At 29.5% G+C, this 24594-nt stretch overlaps 1 protein-coding gene across 2 annotated transcripts in view; it reads left to right on the plus strand.

Annotated features, from left to right (window-relative positions):
- LOC113556294 (protein O-mannosyl-transferase TMTC2-like) overlaps nucleotides 1-24594 on the plus strand; it is a 252297-nt gene that overhangs the window by 213281 nt on the left and 14422 nt on the right. For both annotated transcript variants that reach the window (XM_026961148.1, XM_026961150.1), the window contains exon 8: nucleotides 22124-22368. In XM_026961148.1, the coding sequence (XP_026816949.1) occupies nucleotides 22124-22368 (245 nt within the window). The remainder of the gene's footprint in view (nucleotides 1-22123; nucleotides 22369-24594) is intronic.

Raw genomic sequence — 24594 nt, forward strand, 5'->3', positions numbered from 1 at the left:
TTTGTCTATATTTGGTTCTAAACAATATGTTATTTATTGTATGCCAAAATAACGATATCAACTATAGTATTGTTCTTTTTTACTCTAGATTAAATCACACAATTAGGGCTATGAGCCTGGTTACTTTAACGCATACAATTATTTCACAGCCTACTTTTATGTTAATCGCTCTTCTATTTACTATTTTTGTATTTTATTTATAATTATATATATATATATTTTTTTTTTTTGTATACCGCCTATACTATACCTCTATAATTTCATCAAAGTGACTTATTGTGCTTCGCCACGAATTGTAAATTTAGTTTAAAAAAAGTATAACGAAAGCTACTTTTTTGTTTATTAAACTTGAAAGTTTATAAGTTTTTAATAATGAAAGTATAACTTTAAATTTTTAACTTAACTTACATTTTTTATACTTATAGATAGACAAAATTACTTACCTACGCCCCTTCTACTTATATATTATTTATAACATAACATGTAATACCAACATACTGCGACCTCAAAAACGACTGCATTACCTAACCTATATATATTATTTATTTTTCGATATTTATGCTTCTACTATGCATGTATGTAGTATGTTGATATTGTATGTTATTTTATTAGTCTAGACTGTCTAGAGACTCCGAATGACAGAGTTATTGCGTGGCTGACTAAAGGAAAACTTTACTTTTCATCCACAGCATATCGTATTATATTACTTGTTTGAAGCAAGATCAGACAATATTATTATATTAAAACTATTTTGATGTGTACACGTGTTTCACGAAAAACAAAACTTGATTAATAACTACCCGCTTATTAAGCGCGTGTGTTTTTTATTATTATTTTTATACATACACGATATACAGACTACTTTTAGTTTATCATGTGTAAGTTTTGTTTTCAAATTTACTTAAAAATATTAATAGGTATACATCATCGTTTTGTTTAATAACTTTTTGAATACATTCATTATATTAATAATATCCTGACACGTGTACAGGTAACGTAGTTTTACCGGAATTTTAAACTTAATGAATTCCATATAATTATTAAACATATCGATTATTTTCAATCATAATAAAAATATAATTAAATTTTGTTTTCAAACGAAATATTAATGATGATTAGGTAAATCTAGCATTTGTCTTCACCAAAATGGTTTTCGTTTGCCTTTGATCGTCTTATAATATTCAAGTTTTTTTTATTTTACATGTCGTGTTTTCTTTTTATCAGATTATTTGTGAAATTTAGAATCAGTCGACGGAAATCATTTTTATGTTTTTAAATGAAAAACATTATCCTCAAAGTAATAATATAGCATAATATTATTTACCTTACATTCATCCATTTTCAAAACTCGTCAGTATCATATAATAATTTCTAGTTCGATAAAATAGATTCACAATAATATTAATGTAGGTGGGTATACTTATTAAATTATAATTTATAATACGTGATGGGAGTTATATTTCTTGCGGGAAAACTACGACGACGGTAAATAATATCGTCTACTTCGGAGAAACACTCTCCCAGTCGCGGACACTATGTCGTTCAAAATCAACAAGTCGAATCGCGTCGTTGGTTTCAGAAAATTTATCATTTCCTGTATTATTAATATACACATATATATATATGTTCATACTGCTGTCGTTTAATTAAATATTATATGTGCGCGGCAATCTCGACGAAGAACAAACTCTCGTGATTAACCGCCGCCGTCAGGACGTCTCCGCACTCGCTCGGTATATATATATTATAATTTAACGTCATAACACCCGCGAGAAACCCACCGCCGCCAGTGGGCGATTTATATATACCCTCTCCGAGGAAAACCTTTACTCGCGGATCTTCGGCTGAACTTAAACCTACCCTCTCACCGACCACCGTCACCATCACCATCACCACCACTGCATATGAGCGACTGCTCTGTATAGGCCTGCAGCTTAGTTAGGTATGCTCCTAATGCACACACACACACATATGTGAAGAGTGGGTGTGAGAGCGGAAAGAGGGGTGACGTGTGACGAGATTAATTAGGTCGCACCGAATTCAATTTATGGGACGACAGTGCCTTTAAAACAATTTACCTCTCCACATACGGCTCTCCTCTCGCCGTGTTATATTGTAGAATGTACTATATACGCGTGTATTACTACTATTATTATTATTATTATTATTATTATTATTAATATATATTATAATATAATGTGCGACGACGACAAAGTCGACGGAGGTATGCGCGTCATCCGACCAAATTGAAAATTACACGGCGCGTTAATACACCGTCAGCTTGTCCCAACCCTTCCGCAGACCACCCCCCTCACCTATCATTGTTCGCTATAATAACCCTCTCACTGTGAACCACTACCCTCCACTGGCGCTTTCCTCATCCACCGGTGACGCGAAATCATACCACCCTCGCCACGAGCGCCGTTATAAATTATATATCGCCTTGTGCCAAGTCGAGAAATTTATTAATAATAGTAATAATATTCTAAGCCAGATTAATTAGCGTTTTGCGTATGTACGGCGAATGACGCAAAAACTGTGGCGCATACATATGACTTGTATTATTGTTATGATTATTATAATCATATTATTATGTGATAATATTATAGTTCGTATTAAATACGGCTTATGATGACGTTGCGAGTTTGATTCGATCGCTTTGCGCATTCAGATCCAATAATATTATGAATTAATTCGCCTTAAATTGTTTATTTATTTGTTTATACGTCGTGTGACGTGACGTTCTCTCTTTTAAGTTTTTTCTTTTTAGTTTTTATTTCGGAGACAGTGTATTACGCTGGACGGATGCCTTTATAACTTTTTATGTGACGTGATCTGCTGTATGCATATATATTATGTAAGTTTTTTTTATTTATTTATTTAAAACATTTTCTCAAAAAAACTAACTTATTCTGTACGACAGGAAGTGAACTGACGCATAAAAATATTCATTTTGACTTTTGAACGTTTTTTTATATATATATATATAACCAAGTCGTCGTTGGCGTAATAAATGACGTTGAAATTTAAAATCAAAATCCTCACTTAAAATAAGATAGTATAGTGCATTATTATTATTTTTTTTTTTTTGTATATAAATCAATGATTTCCTAAAATCGATTAATAATGATAAACAAATAAAAATTGTATCAGTAACTCCATCACCAAAAAATAACGTAAATAGAATTGGAGATAATTTGTTTAAAAAAAAAATTATAATAATATCATTGGCATTACTTAAAGTCATGAATAATTTACTACGTGAATCGTCGTTTGTTACAAGCAGACTGCGATCTTCTTTCGACGTTTTTTTTTTTTTTTGCGACGACAATTTATCGACGCGCATATATTTACCTGTTAAAATTCGCATCGTCAGTCTTATTATTTCGCCTTACGATCGACGGACGAGTGTATACTATGTAACGTAATAATGCTTACTTATATATTTCTATTCTCTGCTATTAGAAAGTATATATACATAGTATGTATTTTTTAAACTCAAATACCCATTAAATTACGTATCTTATTTTTCTTCACGTTGTTATATATTATACTACGCGCGTCGTGCAGCCCTAATAGCATTTTTATTATTGACAGTTAAACATTTTGAAATGAAAAGTTTTTTGCGCATTAAAGAAATATATACGTCTCCCGAGTACAGTTAAACGTAGATACGTGCATTATAGGTACGATAATTGAATGACGTCGGCAGCATTCCAAGTTGAAAAATATAAGAGAAGATTGTGCGGTACTTCCCGAAAAATAATTGATGTACTGATTTTAACTCAATATTTGGCATTTCTATCTTAAAGTTGTATCAGATAGAAAAAATATTTTATTTACTAGCAGGGATGAGCTAAATGCTTTTAGAATTGCATTTATATACTGAATACTGAATACATGTGAAAAAACAAATTAATATTTGATCAGTATTTGTGAAGAATTAATTTTAATATAATCAAAACAATATAAAAAATAAATAAAAAAAATATATATAAAATTACAATTTTAATTTTTCTAAATCGTTTTTTGGTTTCGTATCAAGAAGTATATTTTCTAAATTGTATTGTCCAAACATTTTGATTCTTAGCATGAATGAAGTCAGCCGGTGAAAACTTTCGTTCCTGGGTTGATGAAAACAAACTATTATTGTATTGAAACAATTAAAAGTTTGGATATTATTTAATATTTATATTTAAATAGAATACTATATACGATCCAATTTTAATTAAGTACATAATTTTTCAGACATCTCTCGGCTCTCATCCATGCCTAAGTGCATTTTCGTAGCGCATAAATACGGCTTTACATCAAAAAATCATTTTTTCCGTTTTTAAAATATATTAATAGTGCTTATAATAGCCAATGGTATATGAGTAGGTAAGGTGTAATTTATTATTAATCGGAGAAATTCAAAAAATAATTATTATACTTCAGGAATGCTATAAATAATAAAAGAGAAACAGATTGAAAGGTTATGGATATCTAAATTAAACAAATAGTGAAAATTCAGATAGGTATTTGATTACACATGAATTATACTGTCTATCTTTACATACTTAATGCACTTTAATAATATATACTTTATAATTTGGATAGTTTTGATAATGACCGGTAAACGACTCGATCATTAGCCAAATATCGTAACAATTTATTGCAACACATATTTATTCCGAATTATCTTCACTGTTACCCCTTAAACATCAAGCTACTAACTTTAAAATTAACTGTACTCAACTATAGTAAATGTGTGCAATAAGTATATATTATTTTTTAGTATACGTCACTTACAATTTTAATTTATACCCGTCTACCGCTACGCACTAGTGTAATGTTTAACCATAATATAGTGTGCTACTATTTACGTATATAAACGGAATGATTCGGATACGTTGTACGATTTTATTTGCACATTTTACGCGATGAAAACATTTAGATAATATAAAACGAAAAACAATATATGTATATATAATCCTCACAAATGAGATTAAAATCGTATAATACGAATATATAGACCATAAATAAGACTCAGTTCGTGATAAAAATAGAAATTGCTTCATATAAAAGTGGAACTCGACCTTTTTGAATCCACGTCGCCCTTATCTACGAGAATTCAACACTGTGTCGCGCTAACATCAAAATATTAATTAATTTAAACGTACATTTTAAAAGAGAAATATAAGTGCTTTAAACAAATGCGGTTCGTAGAAAAATAATAATTACACATTTTATGTTAGTTTTAGTGCTAAATGAACAGTGACATTTGAATTTAAAGAACGAATAGAAATAATATAAAGATATGATCTTTGCGGTATGCCGTTTAGTGTAAACAATTATTTATTTTACTATGTTTTCCGACGTCGGTGGTGACAATAATACGATTTTATTCGAAAAAGATAATACATTTCTTGTGCTTTTTTTTCTTTGTCCGCGGATATTTTATGTCACCGTCACGCTGGATCCATGTCATTCCAGTTAAGAGTCACCGCCGTATAAATGTATATTTTTTAACTAACGATTTTTTTTTTTTCTTAACAGCCCGATATTAAGACTATATTTACGATGACGACGTAAATGCATTAATGTGTCCTCAGAGGGCGATTTAAATATAAATTATATGTATACGTGATTATATAATAGAGACAGTTTAATAGAATACGACGTCGTAAATTATAATATACTGATGGACATTGCATAATATTATTTAATAAATACAAACAAAATGTAAATAATAAATGGTACACACGCTATTGTTGTTGGTTTTGTTGTTGTTAAAGTTATTGATGTTGCAGTTATGGTCGATAGTCTTTGACGTGCAGCATGTTTAATAAGTTTGACGTTGTCTTAGGTTAGGTATTTTTAATCCGAATAAATTATAAAAATATCACTACGGGTTATATACAGTTGATTTTATACACACATTTAAAATTCTTGTATAAATATATTTTATATATTAGTGAGATAAACTGATAAAAGTAAAAAGTAAAATAAAATCGAAAATCTTAAAATAATTAATATCATATCCGAAATTGAATTTAAAATCAAGTACACTAGACTTGTGTATATACTGTATAAGTCTTTAAGTACGTCAAATATAATATTATGTTATGTATCCTATTATATATATATATTATTCTTGTTATTTATTTTATAATTATTATTCACTAAATGAGGGAGGACAGGTCGTTAAAAATCAATGTATCATAATGAATGTTCTGACTTCCGATTGATAAGATTTTTGAATTTCTTTTTATTGGTTTTTTCTTTCTGTTTTATTTTTTCAACATTTTTATTCACTCGATTTTAAATAATTAATTTTTATAGAGCATCAAATAATACATTCACTGACGATGTTGATTAATTACAAACTTTAATGTCGATTCGTTTTAACCATCCATTCTCTCTCTCACTCTCTCACTCACTCATAATTTTGAATATTTTAATTGGAATTCATTAACAAAAAGAAAAAAATGCATTAATAACCTAAGACTTTATACTGACAAATGGTTTTTGTAAGTGTTCTATTATTAAAAAGTCATTAAAGTCAATGTATTTATTTATGTTAACGTGTTTTTGAAAAACTTTAATGGAAAGTCGTTTCAATAAGGATATGGAATAAAAAATAATTTATTCGCGTTCAACTATGCAAACTCGGTCGAGTCGGTTATTTGGCTTAAAACTTTATTTTCTTTTAATTAGTGATTGAAAAAAAAATGGCCGGAATTACGCTTTGAACATTTTGAGTATATAATATAGTTAACGAAATATATTATTATGTTTATTGTGTCTATTCGCCAGTCACCAAAACAGTAATCTAAAAATAAAAAAATTTACTTTAACAGTACGACGAATGAATTTTAACTTTGTTTATTTTGTAAGTTTGTTGATTTTTCATCGTATACCCACCATGATTATCGTCAAGTGTAGTAGCATATATAAGTATATAGCACGCTATACGTAATACCCGCAAAGTTAAGTATATAATAAATATTGAAAAAACAAACTCCACCGGCAAAACGGTCGTATATACACCACGGTGGCAGCTATATAAATATATGTATATTGTATACCTATAATATAATATAATATACTACATCGAGGTCGGAAGAAAACTACAAAACTGATACGATATTAAAAGCAAATATTATTGTATAATATCAGTTCATATGAAATATATTATTCAAAAAACGTTGTTATTTATATTTTATCAACTAAATTATTTAGCACCCCCCACCCGCCACGTTAATTTTACAATAATATTAAATTTAAAAAAAATGTCTCACAAGAACTGTTCTCCGACCATTATATAATAATAAGATATTTGGGAGTTTTTTTTTTTTTTTGGTATATCTTTATAAACTTTCGATGTAACTCATCAAACCAGACACTCTAATAAAATATAATAATTAACGAGAAACACGTTCAGTGAAGGACGTTAAGGAATGTTCGTCGAATGTGGAACTGATAAGAACGAAAGCGTATTCTCGGCCATCACAGCATAGCCTAATAAACAAAAAAACTCCCGAATCTCCACATCACAACAGTAAATACTGATCTCGTCTAGCTTGCTTACATCTCGTACTATACATACTTTGATTTTCAACAACAAGAAACTTATTTAGGATCTCATACTTTTCGTACACTGTTTTATACGTTAATATGCTAACGTACTATGATTGTGTAAATATTTGGACGAGTCAAAATACGTTTAAATGCGGTCGAGTGAGTTTCAATGCGATGACCGTGAAATTTAGACGAATATTTCTCACGGCTCGTTGTGTAAATGGATTTACAAAATACCGTCATAGCCGTCGTGTCTTTTCCAGTGGCGATTTTGAGAGAGGTCAAAGCACAAGGATCCACACCCTTGAAAATTATGAGCTTTTGTTTATATTTATGAATTTATAATCATTATTTCTTAAACAATAAAATAATCAAATTAGTATTAAATATAATTTTAAAAAAATGACCAAAAGAAATGTACTTATGTTAAAAAGACTAAAGAGAGGCTTTGAGCGGGAGAGTTCTCCGCTCATTCTTTTTTATATTATATGCATTGTGTACACCCGACGAAGTTGGCCGTTTTCTCTCTTGCTCTGTCGATTGAACATTGTGCACGTGATTAAAACCTTTTGGCACACGAGTCTTGGCCACGGTCGTGAATTAATCAAAACGATTATATTATCTACACGCCCGCGTTGTAGGTACTCGTATTATATATATATATATGTGTGTGTGTGTGTGTGTGTGTGTATTTCAAAATCCGTTTAGGCTGATGGTGGGGGCATTTGGTAGTAGTAGTGATCGTGGCCCTCGGCGTCTTATACATTATATACAGCCGTAGTGTATTTTGTGCAAAATCATCAGTTCCCCTGAAGGATATATATTTAGTATGCACAGTAGTAGTAGTTTTCAGCCCAAACCTTGGTAACCGTTTACAAAACACGTCCCTGCAATCGGCTGACAACAAGATATACAATATTTTAATATATCGTATTTTACTAAAGGATCGACGAAGTACCCAATTACCTACCTCTTGCGTGTTTACGTTTTAACGCTAAAATACACTGAATCTCCCTGTATAATAGTATCTATAGGTCAATATGTTCTTTAATAATAAATAATTTTTAAATTTTACATGCGATATTGTTTTATGACTTGAATACAGAAATGCATGTGTTCTAATAAAAACAATGGAATACGTTTTAGGAAGAAATAACCGTCGAGTTTTGATGTTTTTTCGGAATAATTTACCAAATAAGACTTATTTAAAGTTTTTGTTAGACTTGAAGTTCATAGTAGTATAATTAATACTAGAGAAGTATAACTTGTTTTAAAAGTCTGCTATAGAGTGATTTTAATAAAATTGACCTAATATTATGTAATATATACGTTATTTTAATTAAAAATTCTGTATCTTTGAAGTTATTCATAATTTTTTTTATTTTTTAAGATTATTCATAAAACTACGCACCTAATAGAAACTTTTTCATTCGGTCACTTTTGAAGTAATTTCTGGAATCGAGTTAAAATATGTTAGAATTAATTATCTTTGAAATTAAAGATGTATACTTATGCTACAATTTGTCCAAGCTGATCCATTCCAATGTCTATTCAATATGATTGTTAAAAAAGTTTTATATATTTTAATACAGAATTTTAATATCATTACAAAAAAATATTTTGGAAGGAAAACTATAGTTTTAAAATTGTTTATCGTTATACGTTTTATTACGACAACTTTATATAATATTTTAATTACATATTTCAAACTAATAATTAAAATTATTTAAAATATAGATGAATCAAGTAGAGGGCACAGAGATACTCTTTAAAAACCAAATATTCTCCACTACTCCGTTAATCATTTAAACTTTAAATACATATATCTACGTTTCAAATAATTAACTAGATACATGTTTCAAATCTATTTATTTGTTGATTATTTTAGTATTTCTAAAAATATTCTGCTTTGAAATATTAAATTAAAAATATATATTGTTTGAAAAAAAAAAAAAAAATAATAACAAAAAACCATTTTTTCTTCAAAAAAGAAATTTAAACTTTTTTAAAACAATGAGTGAATAGGCATTTAAACGAATCAGCTTGTATATAAAAAATATTATAATATACAATCAACGATTACAAATGTCAACAATTTTTGACTTGAGTATTAACATTACTTCAAAGTTTAATGTTCTGATTCAAAATATTTAAAAATTAAAATAATAATAATAATTAAAAATTGTAGATATCTAACTGTTTTAAATAATGTTGTCTTGTAATACAACCAAATGATCTGAAGAAAAAAAACTAAAAATTTCCCAAATTTTAAGGAGATAATATGTATATTATTCATAACCTAACTCAACTTTAAAATTATAGTTGATAATATCATATTCATCACTATTACGTGGGAACATTTTCCATTGCAATTGACTTTTAACGTGCCAGTCAGGGAGAATAAAGCTCAAACTACTATCCATATGACTATATCTAACCTGCGAGAGAAAAGCGAAAAAATAAAAACGGACATTCGCGGTATAAGGATTATTTCCGTTATTTATGGCGACTCACACGCGCCCACAACTTGTATATACATTCGACTAACGGTTGCTTAAGCCCCGACCAACACCATTAACAACTCGTATAATAAAAATAATAATAATAGTAATAATGATAACGATAAAGAAAGTTAAAGCTGCAGTATTCGTTTTCACCGAAACAGTAATGTTACCACAAATTATTTTATCCTCCGTTCAGTTCATAAAGGTTAATGAAAACCACAGTTATTTTTTTCTCCTTTTTTCCTTTTCTCGTTTTCTCTCTCTCTCTCTCTCAATCTCTTGTCGTCCTATACCACAGTCGGGCAGTAATCGAATTTTAAACTCCTCCGGGTAAAAGTTTTTTTTTTTCTAGCGCGAGTTTTTTGATTAAATTCCCACAGTTTTAATAACAATAAAAAAAAAAAGAAAAAAGTTGGGCATTTGTTTTTCATCTTTTTTATGATTATTATTATTCTTTTTTTATTGAAACCGCTCCCCGTAATCCGAGTTAGACTTCATTAATACACCGCGCGTTGGGTTACCATCTTCCTCGCGTGCAAACGGGTCAAAGTGAACCATCCTTTTCGAATTTTGTTGAATAATTTTCTAAAGCGCATTATTGACTCTTCGGCACGTAAAAATACTAAAAAACAAAAAAACCATTTATAATAATTAAAATATAATATTATATAAAAATTGTTTTAAAACCATTTTCGTAGCTATATTTTTATAAAAGTATAATATATTTATAGAGTGTAATATGTTATTTTTTGTGACTCACAGCCATTTAGCCATTGTAGTAGGTATTTATTTAAATGTATTGTATGCAAAAAATATATATTATAAGTATATTTATTTTACAGCTTTAAGCGTATTTCTCTACAAAACGATTTCTTAAGTCGTTTGGCTAGTTTTTTGTAAATTGACACATATACGTATTCATAGTTAAATACGGAAAATGGAAACATGATTTTTATATTGAAAACCATATTTGTATGTAGGACACAGCCTTACTACATAATATATTGCATCAATTTTAAAGTACAATTTATAGTTACAAAACATTTTGAATCGTTACGTGGTAAAAAGTTATACTTTTATAAACTATTAAGTTACATTTGAAATATTTCATCAAATTTATATATCTAAAACATAGTATTTTGATTTAAATTAAATTTTCAATATATATCATGAGAGTGATTAGATATATGATGTAAAATCACAGAATAGATGAAATCATCATATTGATAAATTTCATCTATTCTATGATAAAATATAAAACCTAGATAAGAAAGACGACTCTCAGTTATCATCAAAAATTAAAATAACCACCTGGCCCCTACAAAATGTTTAACATATTTGCGCCTACGCTATTATTATTAACAACTAATACCTATTTAAATGAATAATCTGAGTAATAATTATTCAAACTTGTGAAATAATAAATCATTCGAGTTACCGATAATTTGGATGTTTTGTAAAAAAAATCGATATAGTCGTATTACGGGTCTTGTGTGCCTGATTTGTTTAAAGATTTGTTAAGGTGTTACGTGTTCGAGTTAATTCGGGTACAAAGCCTTGAGCGTGGCACCTAAAATAATTCAAAACCCAACTACAAAGTATATATATTAAATTTTAGGACCTAAGTCGTATGAAACTAAGAAAAAATCTAAATCTTGGGACTCTCGTCATGTATAAATGGCACCAATAATACCAATGAACGAACGTTCGAAAAGCATTTAAAAACTTCCAATACCGCTGCTATATTATTTGGGGCATTTACGACTAATTTACCGGAATGAAGTATTTTCTTGCAGTGTAAGTGTAATAACATATATGTCACCGTTTAGCTGACCTAACCCACTTAAACTTGAGAGTTTCTGAAACAGACCACTCCGATCAGGGTCTGTATCAAATTACACACGTTTGGGTTGAGTAGATATTATATATAGATATGTGTATGATATTGACAGTCTTTCGAGTCCGCCGTAGTGGTTTTTTTTCAGACGGTTTGCCGTTTTACTCGCCAACTCCAAGCCTGCTAACTTTTTACGATACCCATTACCAGATAAAAGCTACTATGCACTTAATACGTCTTAACCTCGTTTAACCTTTACTTCATATAAAAATGTGCATATATCACGCAACCCGTGAGGTACATACATAATATATTGTATAATAAAATATAATATTACCCACTCGCACGATGGTCAAGTTTATTATTTTTACAATTATCATAAGTATTTTACAATCTACTTGTAATATATAGTAGCTATACATTATATGTGTGTTTATGGTGATTTACTATTAAGCATGTTCGCTTCCATTTTTTAATTTAATTATGTTCAGGTTACTTAAATTCTGATTATTTATGACACACAAACTTAAAGATCATATTTTTAAATACCTGGCTTACTAGACATATTTTGGTAGCGTTTATCCATCTAGTATTACTTAATATATATATACCTACTATTATTATATTATATGTTATTATTATGTTCACAAATTAAAAAAAAAACAAAAAAACGCTAATATATAAAATATAAATATTAACTACACTACAATAGTCACTATTAAAGTGAAACATTTTAACAATCTAAAGTTTTTAAATCATTTTTCAAAAGTATTGTTTTAACCGTTAAGTATTATATATTCATTTAAAACTCGACTGAATGTTAACACAAAAACAGCAATAAAATAGAGGCATAAACGTATGCATTGGCAAAACGTGCATAATTCTGTCAGCAAAACAGTTACAGCATCGTGTGTGCAATGTTTGCATATACTTTTTATAAATCTTACACAGTAAGCAGTTTTACACGTTTATCATTATTATGATTGTCAATTATATAATGATATATCATAATATATTAATGTGACCTTGTAAGGCTTACGGTGTTGTGGTGTAACGTGGTGAGAGGACATGTAGACATAATGATCTTGAATATATTTAAATAACTAAGACTCAATAGTAGTTGTTATTAGATTTTATTGCTCGCTAAATAATTAAAAACTAAGTAAATTAAATTGTTTATGCAATAGTAGATGTATCCTAGTCTGGTAGAGTTGAGTAGTACGAAAGGTGTTTATGGCTGAAACGTCTGCAGCAAACTTCTATTCTTACATGGTGTGTATTAGTTATAATAAGCATTGCAGTTAATTATTATGTGTGAATATATTACGACGCAGAAATATAGTAATAATACGATCACCAGTGACTATGCGTTTCGATCGAACAAACAATTTAAATACGGCAAAAAAAGGAATAAATTACTATTTTCAAACATTTTACGGTTCAAAGTATTCACCAATACCGGCCGGCTTTTTCGAATCTTGTTTGTTCGTAAAAGTCGTTACGCAAATTATTGGTCGTTCGATTTCTTTATAACCGAGCGATTACTCTGCTCTGATATCGAATTACACGAGGTTTGTTGGGTCCCGTCATAGTAATGACTCTTGTTATTACTGTTGTTTTCGTTGTCATAGTCGCCGTCACCGTTGTAAATAATAATATGCAATATTGTTGTTTTCCAGTTATTTGGTAAAATAAACGGTATAACACGTCGGATGTTGAGGCATCGGCTTTATTAATAATATGTAAAAACTAAAAATATTTAAAATATATATACATAGTTGTATACACACATTTTAATTTTTGTAAGTTATGATGATTTTAATAAATTAGAATAATAATAATAATAATATCAAACAAAATGTTAAAATTATTAAAATTATAATGTTAATAATGTTACGTACATCATATTAATGGAGTTAAATAATTTTGAAAACTTCACTAAAAAACGATGTTATACTTGTTATAGTTTGTTTTTTTCTTTTGCTTTGAACAATATTCTTGGAATTTGTTGATATCCGCATGAATGAATTTCTTTAATTTTAAGAGGACTGTTACTTGTTGCGTATTAGCTGTAATGTACATCTCGTCCAGTTTGTACCCCATGCAAACAATTGATAAAATAACACAATAAACTGTAGTGTTGAACTCTCGCTTTGATATTCAATCACTCGCATCACCTACTTCAACATGTACATAATTTTATATAGTTCTATTTCAGTCGTTCGTAACTGGCAGATGCGTAGAAATAGAATACGCTGTGTGATTACCTCGCCTGTTTCTATAAACCCTGTCCATTAAACAGCCCGTACACGATGTCAGAAACCAGAACGTTATAATATATTTTACACACACAAACAAAAAAAAAAAAAAAAAAAAACAGTACGGAATTCATTTGTTTACAGTCGTCTATACGACAGAGCGCTTAACCCGGCCGTATTGTTTGAACTAAAATGCAAAAGCTTCATAAAAATGACGTTTCCACACGACGCGGATAAAAATATATAATAATGCAAGCGCCCTGCCGGCGGATGAACGGTCCGAACGCGTCTTATTCGTTTGATCTCGAGCCCTGATTAAAAAATCGACGTGTACCTACCTACCTACTCGTTTCGCCACGCGCAGCTGAGAATATTATACGCAAAACACGACTGAGCTCACGAACCGTACACGACACATACTCGCGCATAATATATTATTATCATCGAGTTCTGCAAACACAGCAGCGTAGCATAAAATACGATTGCCTCGAGCGAAAGACTCGATTTTTCTCGTTACAGACGTCTCGTTTTATTGTTACTACACGGCGCACTATACCCTACGTCTAACGGGACGTTTTTACAAACACGAATAATCACTAATATTACTGCCTTATTATAATATACTGTGATATAATCGACATTATTGTTAATAATTATAATTCCTTTAGTATAATATCATGATATATAGTGTATAGTATGCATAAAAGTAAATTTTACATAATAATTTATGTCTAACATTAATTTTTTAATTCTTAAAAAGAAAATGCTAATTAGTATGACTATTAAACTGTTTTGTTATTACAATGCAATGTAATTAACATAAGTAATTAATTAAGATATTTTTTATGGCATTTAATAAACGTATAAAAATAATTTGATCACAATATATACGCCGAAATTTAAATATTAAATAATTACCTTCAGCCACTCGACTATTACGCGTTTGAAATAACCGAGAAAATAATGACATTATACAGTAGACAGTAGTTAATGAGTAGAGATACTAGCAATTTAAATTAACTGGTTTATAACTTATTTATTACACTAAATTATATTAGTATAATTAATATTAAATTACATTGGTAATATATAAATGTTAATCAATAATTTCACTGAGCGTTAAATTGAAATAAGCATTGTATAGAGAATATTTTAAAACTATTGCCATAGATAACAATTGTTCGACTCACACGGAAGAAAATAGATATTTAATGTATTTTAAAAAAAAAATTATTTAAACGAAAAAGTATTAATTTTTATTCTTTAAATATTGTATTAATTCTACGTGAAAAATTGTATAAACATCTGAAGATGTTGTTGGTGGACCACCTTGTTATGATCTCGCTTGTTATACTTAGTCAAGGCTGGGATTCAGTAAATATTCAGTCAAAGTGACCCTTCAAAAAGTATCTAAGTAGAAACACTGAAAACTATAATATCACTTTTATAAAAATGTGACTATTAATTTAAAAATATAACTGCAGTAATTCTCAATTTGATAATCAGTGGTAGGCAACATCGGGTGTGCAAATGCATCATTCTATATAAGTCTGTAATTTTTTTTTCGTTTATAAAATCAATATGTGCCCGACATCGCCAATACCTTTAGTGCATTATAAGAACGTGCTTCTCGTCGACGCATTTATAAATCGTCGCCGTTCCGATCGTTAAACGGTCACAGTCTTCAGTGTTTGTGAAAAATACTTCAACAAGTCAAATAGAATAGTATCTATCAACTTTTGAGTCTTGTCCTATTCATGCCTTGTTCGCGTTTTATTATTTTAATAAAAAAATCACGTAACTTCTCTAGACACTATTATTGCGGTCAATATTATAAGTACCGAATACTCACAGTCGAAACATAATATTCGTATTATCATAAAATCATAAAACGTAACGATTTTTTTTTTTTTTTAATACAAATCATTTAGAATCCATTCGCTTAGTTATATTAAAAACGCGTTTACAAAACACCTCACGGGTGGTCTTAATTTGCGCACTACACAATATAATTATATGACCACAATATTTTTTCTGACAAACCGAAAAAATATTTAAAGCCACATTTATCTATTCCAAAATCATTGTTTTTATACTCCCGTAATACCGTACATAAAGAGAAATAATTTTAATATTGAGTCAAGAGCATATTTTTAAAAATCGATATTGATTTATTTTTATAATAATTTTCCGATTGAGAATGTGTAAATTCGTACATCTTGAAGTGTTTACCACGTTGTGGTATATCGACGTTATATACATCGATCAATGATCGTCTTCTATAAAACAAAACACTATTGATGTTATACTATTCGTATAAGCGCGCGTAGTATTATATTATTATCATGCAAACAAGTGATTCATTTTTAAATATTATTTGTGCATTTGAGCTTTGTGTTGGGAAATTATGAAATCTGTCCAAAATATTCATGGTCCTTGTCGTTGACCGGGTTTTGAGTTATTTTTTACGTAACAATATCGTGTTTCTCTTTCCACTCAACGTTACTCGTGTCGTGTCATGTTATAACGATGTTTATAATAATAATTGGATCATGTACGACGCAGTAATAATTATTATTATTGTATCAAAATATTATTAACATGGCACATTGAATAGGCAATATAGAAGGACTTTGCGGAACGGTGCTCATCCCTTATTGTTGTTATTACACTCTCGTGTTTGACCTTTGATTATATTATTTATATTATTATAGTATAATAACGTTACCATACTAGTTATTATAACGGGTCTTTTTTTTTTAATGTACAAACCAAACAACAACCGTTGATTTAATTAATTTAAACGCATTAATGTCCATGAAATAGTATTGCGCTGCACACGCAGTCTAGTTGTTTTAAAGTGGGTTATTCGTGGCATATCCAACAGAAGATACGAATTAAGGTAACAGTCAATAACCTGATGGAATACAGACTGATCTAAAATGTTTAGTTTTTTAATTTTATATTTAAAAAACTAAACATTTTAAGAAAGTATTGAATTTGAAATATCATAAGAATATTTATTGTGGACAAGACAATTATTTACACACTAATGCTCATTACCATTTTTTCCTTAAATAATATCGTTTATGTATAATTTTATTGTCAAATAAAATTCAATAATCAAAATATTTCCTACTCTGTCGGTGACATTATATAATATCTATTAAATAAATATAGCATAAAAAAAACTAACCTCAGTCGACTAAGTTTTTTTTTTGTCTACTTGTCTTGATCACTGAACACACACACACACACACACACACACACACACCCACACACATTATACACGTAATAGACGTCTATCTTCTTTCCTCTCCCACCTATAGTCGGCCATCGATACTGCCGATATCAACGTATACGTGTGAAATACGTTTTCGAAACAATTTGATGGAGGAGGGGTGCAAATCGCTCTGTGGAAAGCACGCACACACTCACACTCATATATATATATATATATTATTGACTCGTGTTCGCCTTGAAAATGCTTTGCAATTATGAGTCACACGCCCAGCGTTATTTATTTTTATTCTCTCTCTGCTGATATAGACTCGGTGGCGCGGTCGGTTCCTCTTTCAAATAAATAAGATTGTCTCCGTATATATATATATATATATATGTGTGTGTGTGTGTGTGTGTGTGTGTGTGTGTATCAAGTGTCAGGACGAGCAGGGGCAACTGGCAAAAGTCATCTGTTTTATACTTTAAACGTATTTCTCTCTCTTTCTATATATTTATATATATATCTTTTCCTCACTCACTCATTATATGATATATATTACTAGGAGATCAGTTTTTCTAGGCTTGGTTCCAAACGTCCTGTGCTAGAAAATGGGATCTAATGGAGTCGGAGAAAAAAGTTAGTAAAATAATACGAGACCTGAAGTGTATAGTTTTATTTCAGAGACATATTTCGTGGACCTTCATCCATTAGTATGTGAAAGTACATACTTAAATAGTATTTTGACCATAATAAAAATTGTAGACCATTTCATTGTACCAGCCATAGACTTACACTTTTTTGCATAGGCGGGACTAGTATAACCTAACCCAATTGTATAATGAGATAGACTGACGATAATAAATTATGCAGTCCCGCAGTCTTAGCTCTTGAAACGTGCATTTAATAATGAAAATAGCATATTGCAACAATTTTCGCCATAGCAATTTTATTATAATATCAACCCTCATCATCCTTTAACAAAGTTTACATTTTTTCTTTAAAGACAGCTAAATATTTCTATTAGTCCAAAAGTAAAATTCATGTTATGTTTTCAAATACCTACTTTTTGATTGCTTTAATAAGTATTCTCGTAATAAGATAAAGACAAATAAAGTGATAAGTTTGTAAACATATAAAACTCGTCCACGTCTTAACAAAAAAAAATACAATTAGCGGGAAATCGTTTGTATACAACAATAGAACATTCACAACATAACAATATGATTTCTTCGTTATACGTACAAATCGGTTGTGGAGCACTTGGTGATTTGTTTTTTTTTTTTTTTATTGACAAATAAATAAAACTTTACGCATTTTATATTTTTATAGCATCCACCACCTCTATATGTTCATATATAATAAAAATAACGATGACATATTGTAACTGACTTTTTTAGCTGTGCAAAACCGATAGCTATAGATCGTAACTACCATAGAACGTGATATAAAAGAAAACAAGACAATTCACTTGGCCTAAACAATAACAGATCTCAGCAAATAACCACTTGTCATCATTTTAAATATTTATAGTTTATATATATATATATATATATATATATATATATATATACATCGTTATCATAAATATTGTCGATATTATAAGTAGTATATAGTTTATGTTTTGTCATCGTAGTTGTATAGATTACTAATTTTCAAAACGACAAAAAGTTCAACAAAATAAAAATCCCATATTTTACGTGAAGTGGAAGTTAAATTATTTTGGTGTTATCGAAATCACGGTTGGTGTGCATTTTATCCTGTAGTTTTAATTTACATTTTTCTTTTCTTTTTCTTACATCTTATGTGTGCTCTCCATTTTCATATTCTAGGCCGTGGAACTACGTCAAAAGTATTTTATAATATATTTAATGTTTATTACTGCAAAGAACAGTATTCACAATGTACTCGCGTAACCATATTATTTTGTTATAACAATAATGTATATACGTACGGCGAGCACACATATGCTCGTGTATTATGTACGCATAACCTACCACGTCGCTTAGATTTGTTCCCCTCTCAGGAATTTTTATTACTGAACGTTGCCTATACTCTTATAGGGAACGGCGAAAGAGCGAACGGCGTAGTACATCGAAGCTCGGCGTATATGTAAATTATGCAGCAAAAGTGTCTATAACAACATTCAATCAGATAACCCATTTAATATATTCAGTATTATTTGCCTCTCTCAATATCAGTCGTGAAAATTATTATCTCAACGCAATTTAATATTAATAATAATTGTTGTGATCACCTGACAACTTTCCTGAAAATTATTCGATTACGACGAACACCCAAATCAATGTTAGGGTCTAATATTTTAGGTATAATACCTGCAACTGTGGAAATATTATTACCGTCTACGTTATTTAAAAGCTAACCATTTAATATAAATGTATATTGCATACCGCCATTCAATATCATTTATTCAAAATCGAGATTTTTGAAAATTTTAAGTATCTATGCTTAACGATCATAATAATTTAATAATTTAGAGTTTTTCATACAATATACAATATATTATGTTGGGTGATATAAACATATTTTTATCAATTTCGATGTTTAAAAGAAGTAAATAGCTCTTATAATTATTTATTTATTTTTTTTGATACCTAAACATAATATCTAAATCGAAATCTGAAAAATTCTGAGTTGCAAATAAATAATTAATGAAACAGATAAAAAAAGGGGTGAGCATGTTTGATTAAAAGATAATATAATATATATAAGACCCTATTAATTAATTTATTTCCGACTTATTCATATAAACGTATTTAAATATTAAATAAATATTTTGAGTGTCGTTTAAAAAAAATGGATTTGAGAATAACAAAAAACGTTACAAAAAAAATATGAAATTAATTAAAAAGCGACGCGACGCGGCTATCCGATACGATTAAGGGTTTTGTATATTAAAAAAGGTTGTTTGCAGAAACAAACCTGGTGTAGAGGACATTATCCTTTAAACCTATATAATAAAGCGTAATACAATATAATATATTATATACTCGTAGTTAATTATCGCATTCGCTGTTATCTCTCGCTTGTACTTATGTAAATAGAGACGCGCGTGTCACGTCCCTTTGTTTGTTGAACGCAGCGACGAGTTGGATTTATATCCGATTTACTATTAGGCGGCCAAATATTATTTTAAGGTCTCACGAGGATGAGTTTTCCCGCTGCGTGTCTGTTTTCCTTGCATATTATCATCATCATCATCATCATCGCTATTATTATACCTGTGCGGCGATAACCAGTCACGCACAATAGTGTAATAATCTATGATAATTATTATACGATCGGTGGCGATGACGACAAGAAGAAAATAGACAATCTTCGGTTTACCTTCGTGTGGATGACAATTCAATTGCGCCGGGTAATTTTAATTATAAACCAATCGCACCTGTAAATTTTTTTGAAAAAAAAATTATTTTAGATTATTATGATTAGGGTCTTACGCACGAATAAACCCAAAACCTTAACACCCTTAAAAAACCATTAAAAATTATACTTTTAAAATGAATCCAACCCATATTATGGTGTTTTTTTCAAAACATCTGAACTAACCAAAATCTGAATAAAAGATTCTGGTCAATCCAAAATCTGAATATTTTTTTTATCTCACAATTGTATGTAATAATATATATATATACATATATATCTTATACGTATAAATTATTAAATATAACAACATAAATTATGGTTAAAATATGCAATTTTTTTTTATGGAAATCTAGTTTAATATAAGGATTTACGTTCATAAGGAATCAGATCACTTATTAATTTTTCTTATGCTTTAATCTAATTACTAAATATCCGTATTCGCCTATAATAATGGTTATTAACATCCAAATGTCTGTTTACATTTTTTATTCCGGTATTTAAACACCCGAAACCTGTAACCTGAATAAGCGATTCGCATGCAAAACCCGGGTTATGACTATTTATTGTTCTACTAAAATTTTTAATTAAAAAAAAAAAGAAGGAATTCCACTTAATTACCAGACTCGATAAAATAAAAAATAACAGGTTTCGTGTATGCCTTTATCTTGCACGTATATTATAATATCTCGGCGCGCACTAAGGGTTTTCAAACTGGATACATACTGTGACAAAAATGTGAAAAAATTAAATTTTTTACGAAGATCGGTGACCATACAATAACACGTGCAAAAAAAATTCAAATTATTTCAGAGATCATATGCGAATTTACAGGAAAAGAGTTATTATAATTATTTATTTGTAATTATTAGTACCATTAGATATTATTATTATCATTTTATTTTTGAAAGAATTAAACTTGATTCGTGTCAACATTAGTCTCTGATTTTTTTATTTAACTCGAAATATAAATAATACAATAAATAAAATAATATAATACAATATAGGTAACTAATTTTTATTACAACTAATGAAAAAAGAATTTAAAAATTAGAGTATAATGTCTTCATATTTCATGTAAAAAAATAGTCATCTGAATTTGAATATTTCATAAGGCATCAAATGCATGTTTTTGTACTAAAAACGAGTTTGCTCAAATATCTTTAAACTCACCTCATTATCGCAAGTCAGCAACCGTAACATCCAACGTCTTGCTAAATAAACCATTCGTCTTCCCTTATTTGCTGATCAACAAACCTTCATGTACCTTTCACCCTCTCTCCAGTAATAACTAGACGCTCCTAAAAATATATCTAATACTTAAACATATATTTAAGAAAAATGTTCTTCTTCGCAGTGGCGTACCTGAATATGGGACAGCTGTTGGCTACGATGGGCCGATGTGAGGAAGCAGAATCCGTGCTGAAGCTGTGCGTTTCACTGGACGGATCTTATTCCAAGGACCCTATGAACCACGAGACCAGTAGGGTGTCAGCACTGGTCACATTGGGCAAACTGCACGCAGACAGAGGCAGGTACTCGGACGCGGTGCAGGCTTACAAGCACGCAGTTGCCATTCTCCCACCGTACTACAACTCTCGGGTAAACATTATTGAATATTTATAATTGTCAATATGATAATTGTATAATATAATTATTATGTATGGACAAGGCTGGTGCCAAATATTGGTGCGAAAATGTCTTTGCTCCTCTCTCCCTCTAAATGATCAAATACCATTTTTTATTAAATACAAAATATTTGTAAAATAAAATAAAAATAATAAGGACTCTATATAAAAACACTGACAATACCTTAGAGGTAATAATTTTTTTATAATTAATAAATAACAATTAAGTTTTTAATAAATAGGTAATTGAAAAAAAAAGATTTCTTTTTTCGATTTACAGTTCAAAATTATTAGATACATATGTATTTAAATATCATTAAAATGTTTCACTTATAGCAGGGGCCCCACTTATAGTATATAACAAGACTTATGCTAGAGAAAAAATGTACGCATATTACTATGTTAAAACAATGTCATTTAAAACTCTATGTACATCTTTTAGACGAACAAATATAGTCCTTTTAAAACACTGCAAGCGTACTCGACGAAGCAATGACATAAAAATAGCATCATCTCCACTATCTGAGAATTTTGACCATCCAAATAAGGTATTCATCCTGAATGTATCAATGTCTTGTAATAAAGTCATTTCCAATGTGAGAAAAGAAAATCGTGCCTAAAAAAAAGCCGAATGTTGCAACTAGAAGATCACTGAACTACGATATAATTAGGTCATACTTCATGTTTTATTAAAAAGGATAGACAGATAATACGTGTGATAAAATAAAAGATACGGTATAAAGTAAGGATCGTGTATAAAGTACCCAGAACAGCGACCAAAAACAGTCCAGAAAACAGCCCTATTGAATCTTTTAGGTACGCAACCATAATAAAATCGGAAGTGCTTGAAAAAAAATCTATGTAACAATATTACTATAGATAAATGAAGTAAAAACACTAAAAAATTAACACGTGACTCCAACTAATCTTGGGTTGAGTGTTTTAGTGGTTTTTTTATCGTATTATTTATTTATTCAACGCACCCTTTTCGCTTTTCGCCCTTCGTGTTAGAGTTAATAATTAACACAATGTTGTAGTCAACGTCGTCGTCGTTTGCTGACCCTTTGTTTTCACCCTTGTTCAGTGGTGGGTGTTTTGTATTGTTTTTTGTCTTCCATTATGATTTCCCGCCATCAAACGGTCCGGTAAAACAAAACGTACACCACACGTGCTACAGTCACTTTATTCTTACAACACGATAAAGCGAGTCGTGTTTCGTACACTAAACCCTACTATATGACTTTACTCATTAACCATCTATTAATTAAATAATAAGTAGTAAGTTAACATTTTTATTAAAATTTTAATTTTTAATTTTTCGTATACGTGCGGTCATACATTATATCATACCAAGTAAGATGCAAATACTTGACAGGTGAAATCGTTATTTTTTTTTTATTTGAATACAGACAATCGTGTCCAATAAATATGTTATAAAAGAAAAATGAAAGTTACGTACACCAATAGTTCTCATCCTGATTGCAGTACAAAGTATTTAGACCCTCCAACTTTCAAGTGCAGTGGACTTTCTATATAGGTACATACAAATATATTATATTATACGCTTAATTGTCTGACATTTGATTTGGGTCTTGAATTTTTTAATATATTATCTCATAATATATACGTTTTTTTTCACTACAGCATAATAGTAGCGGTGACACGGCGTCCTGAATAGTCAATTTCACTACAAAACTATCATACGGTCTATTTTATGATATCTTGAGATTCAGATTTAAAGCAATTTTTTTTTTTATTTTACAAGAAATAAATTAACGCTATTCTTTACTAAATGTAAAGACTAAAAACACAGCATAAGTAGGTTCGTTTGTACAAGAAAATGTAATACATTTAATAGGATTTAGTAACAAGGCACAGCACCGACTAGGCTTTATCCGATGTCGGGGATTATTTAGTAAAGTTTGAACGTAATAAGCTCGCACTAATATCACGAGTGGATTAAAATAATAAATTTCGCGAGGAAATTATAAAAGTGATTATAAAATTGTACAGATTCCAGCATAGGTAAATTCTTTACAGAAACATTTTATGTTACACGAAGTTAAAAATTAAACAGTCGAGTATAAACAATGTTTTCAAGTTCTGCGTGCATATAACTTGCTTTTTGGAAATCGTTTAATGGAGTCTTTTTACGTCCGTTACTTTTGCGCGGTTTTACATAATTATAGATAGTTCATAT

This window comes from Rhopalosiphum maidis, chromosome 4 (assembly GCF_003676215.2).
Source record: "Rhopalosiphum maidis isolate BTI-1 chromosome 4, ASM367621v3, whole genome shotgun sequence".
Taxonomy (NCBI): Eukaryota; Metazoa; Arthropoda; class Insecta; order Hemiptera; family Aphididae; genus Rhopalosiphum; species Rhopalosiphum maidis.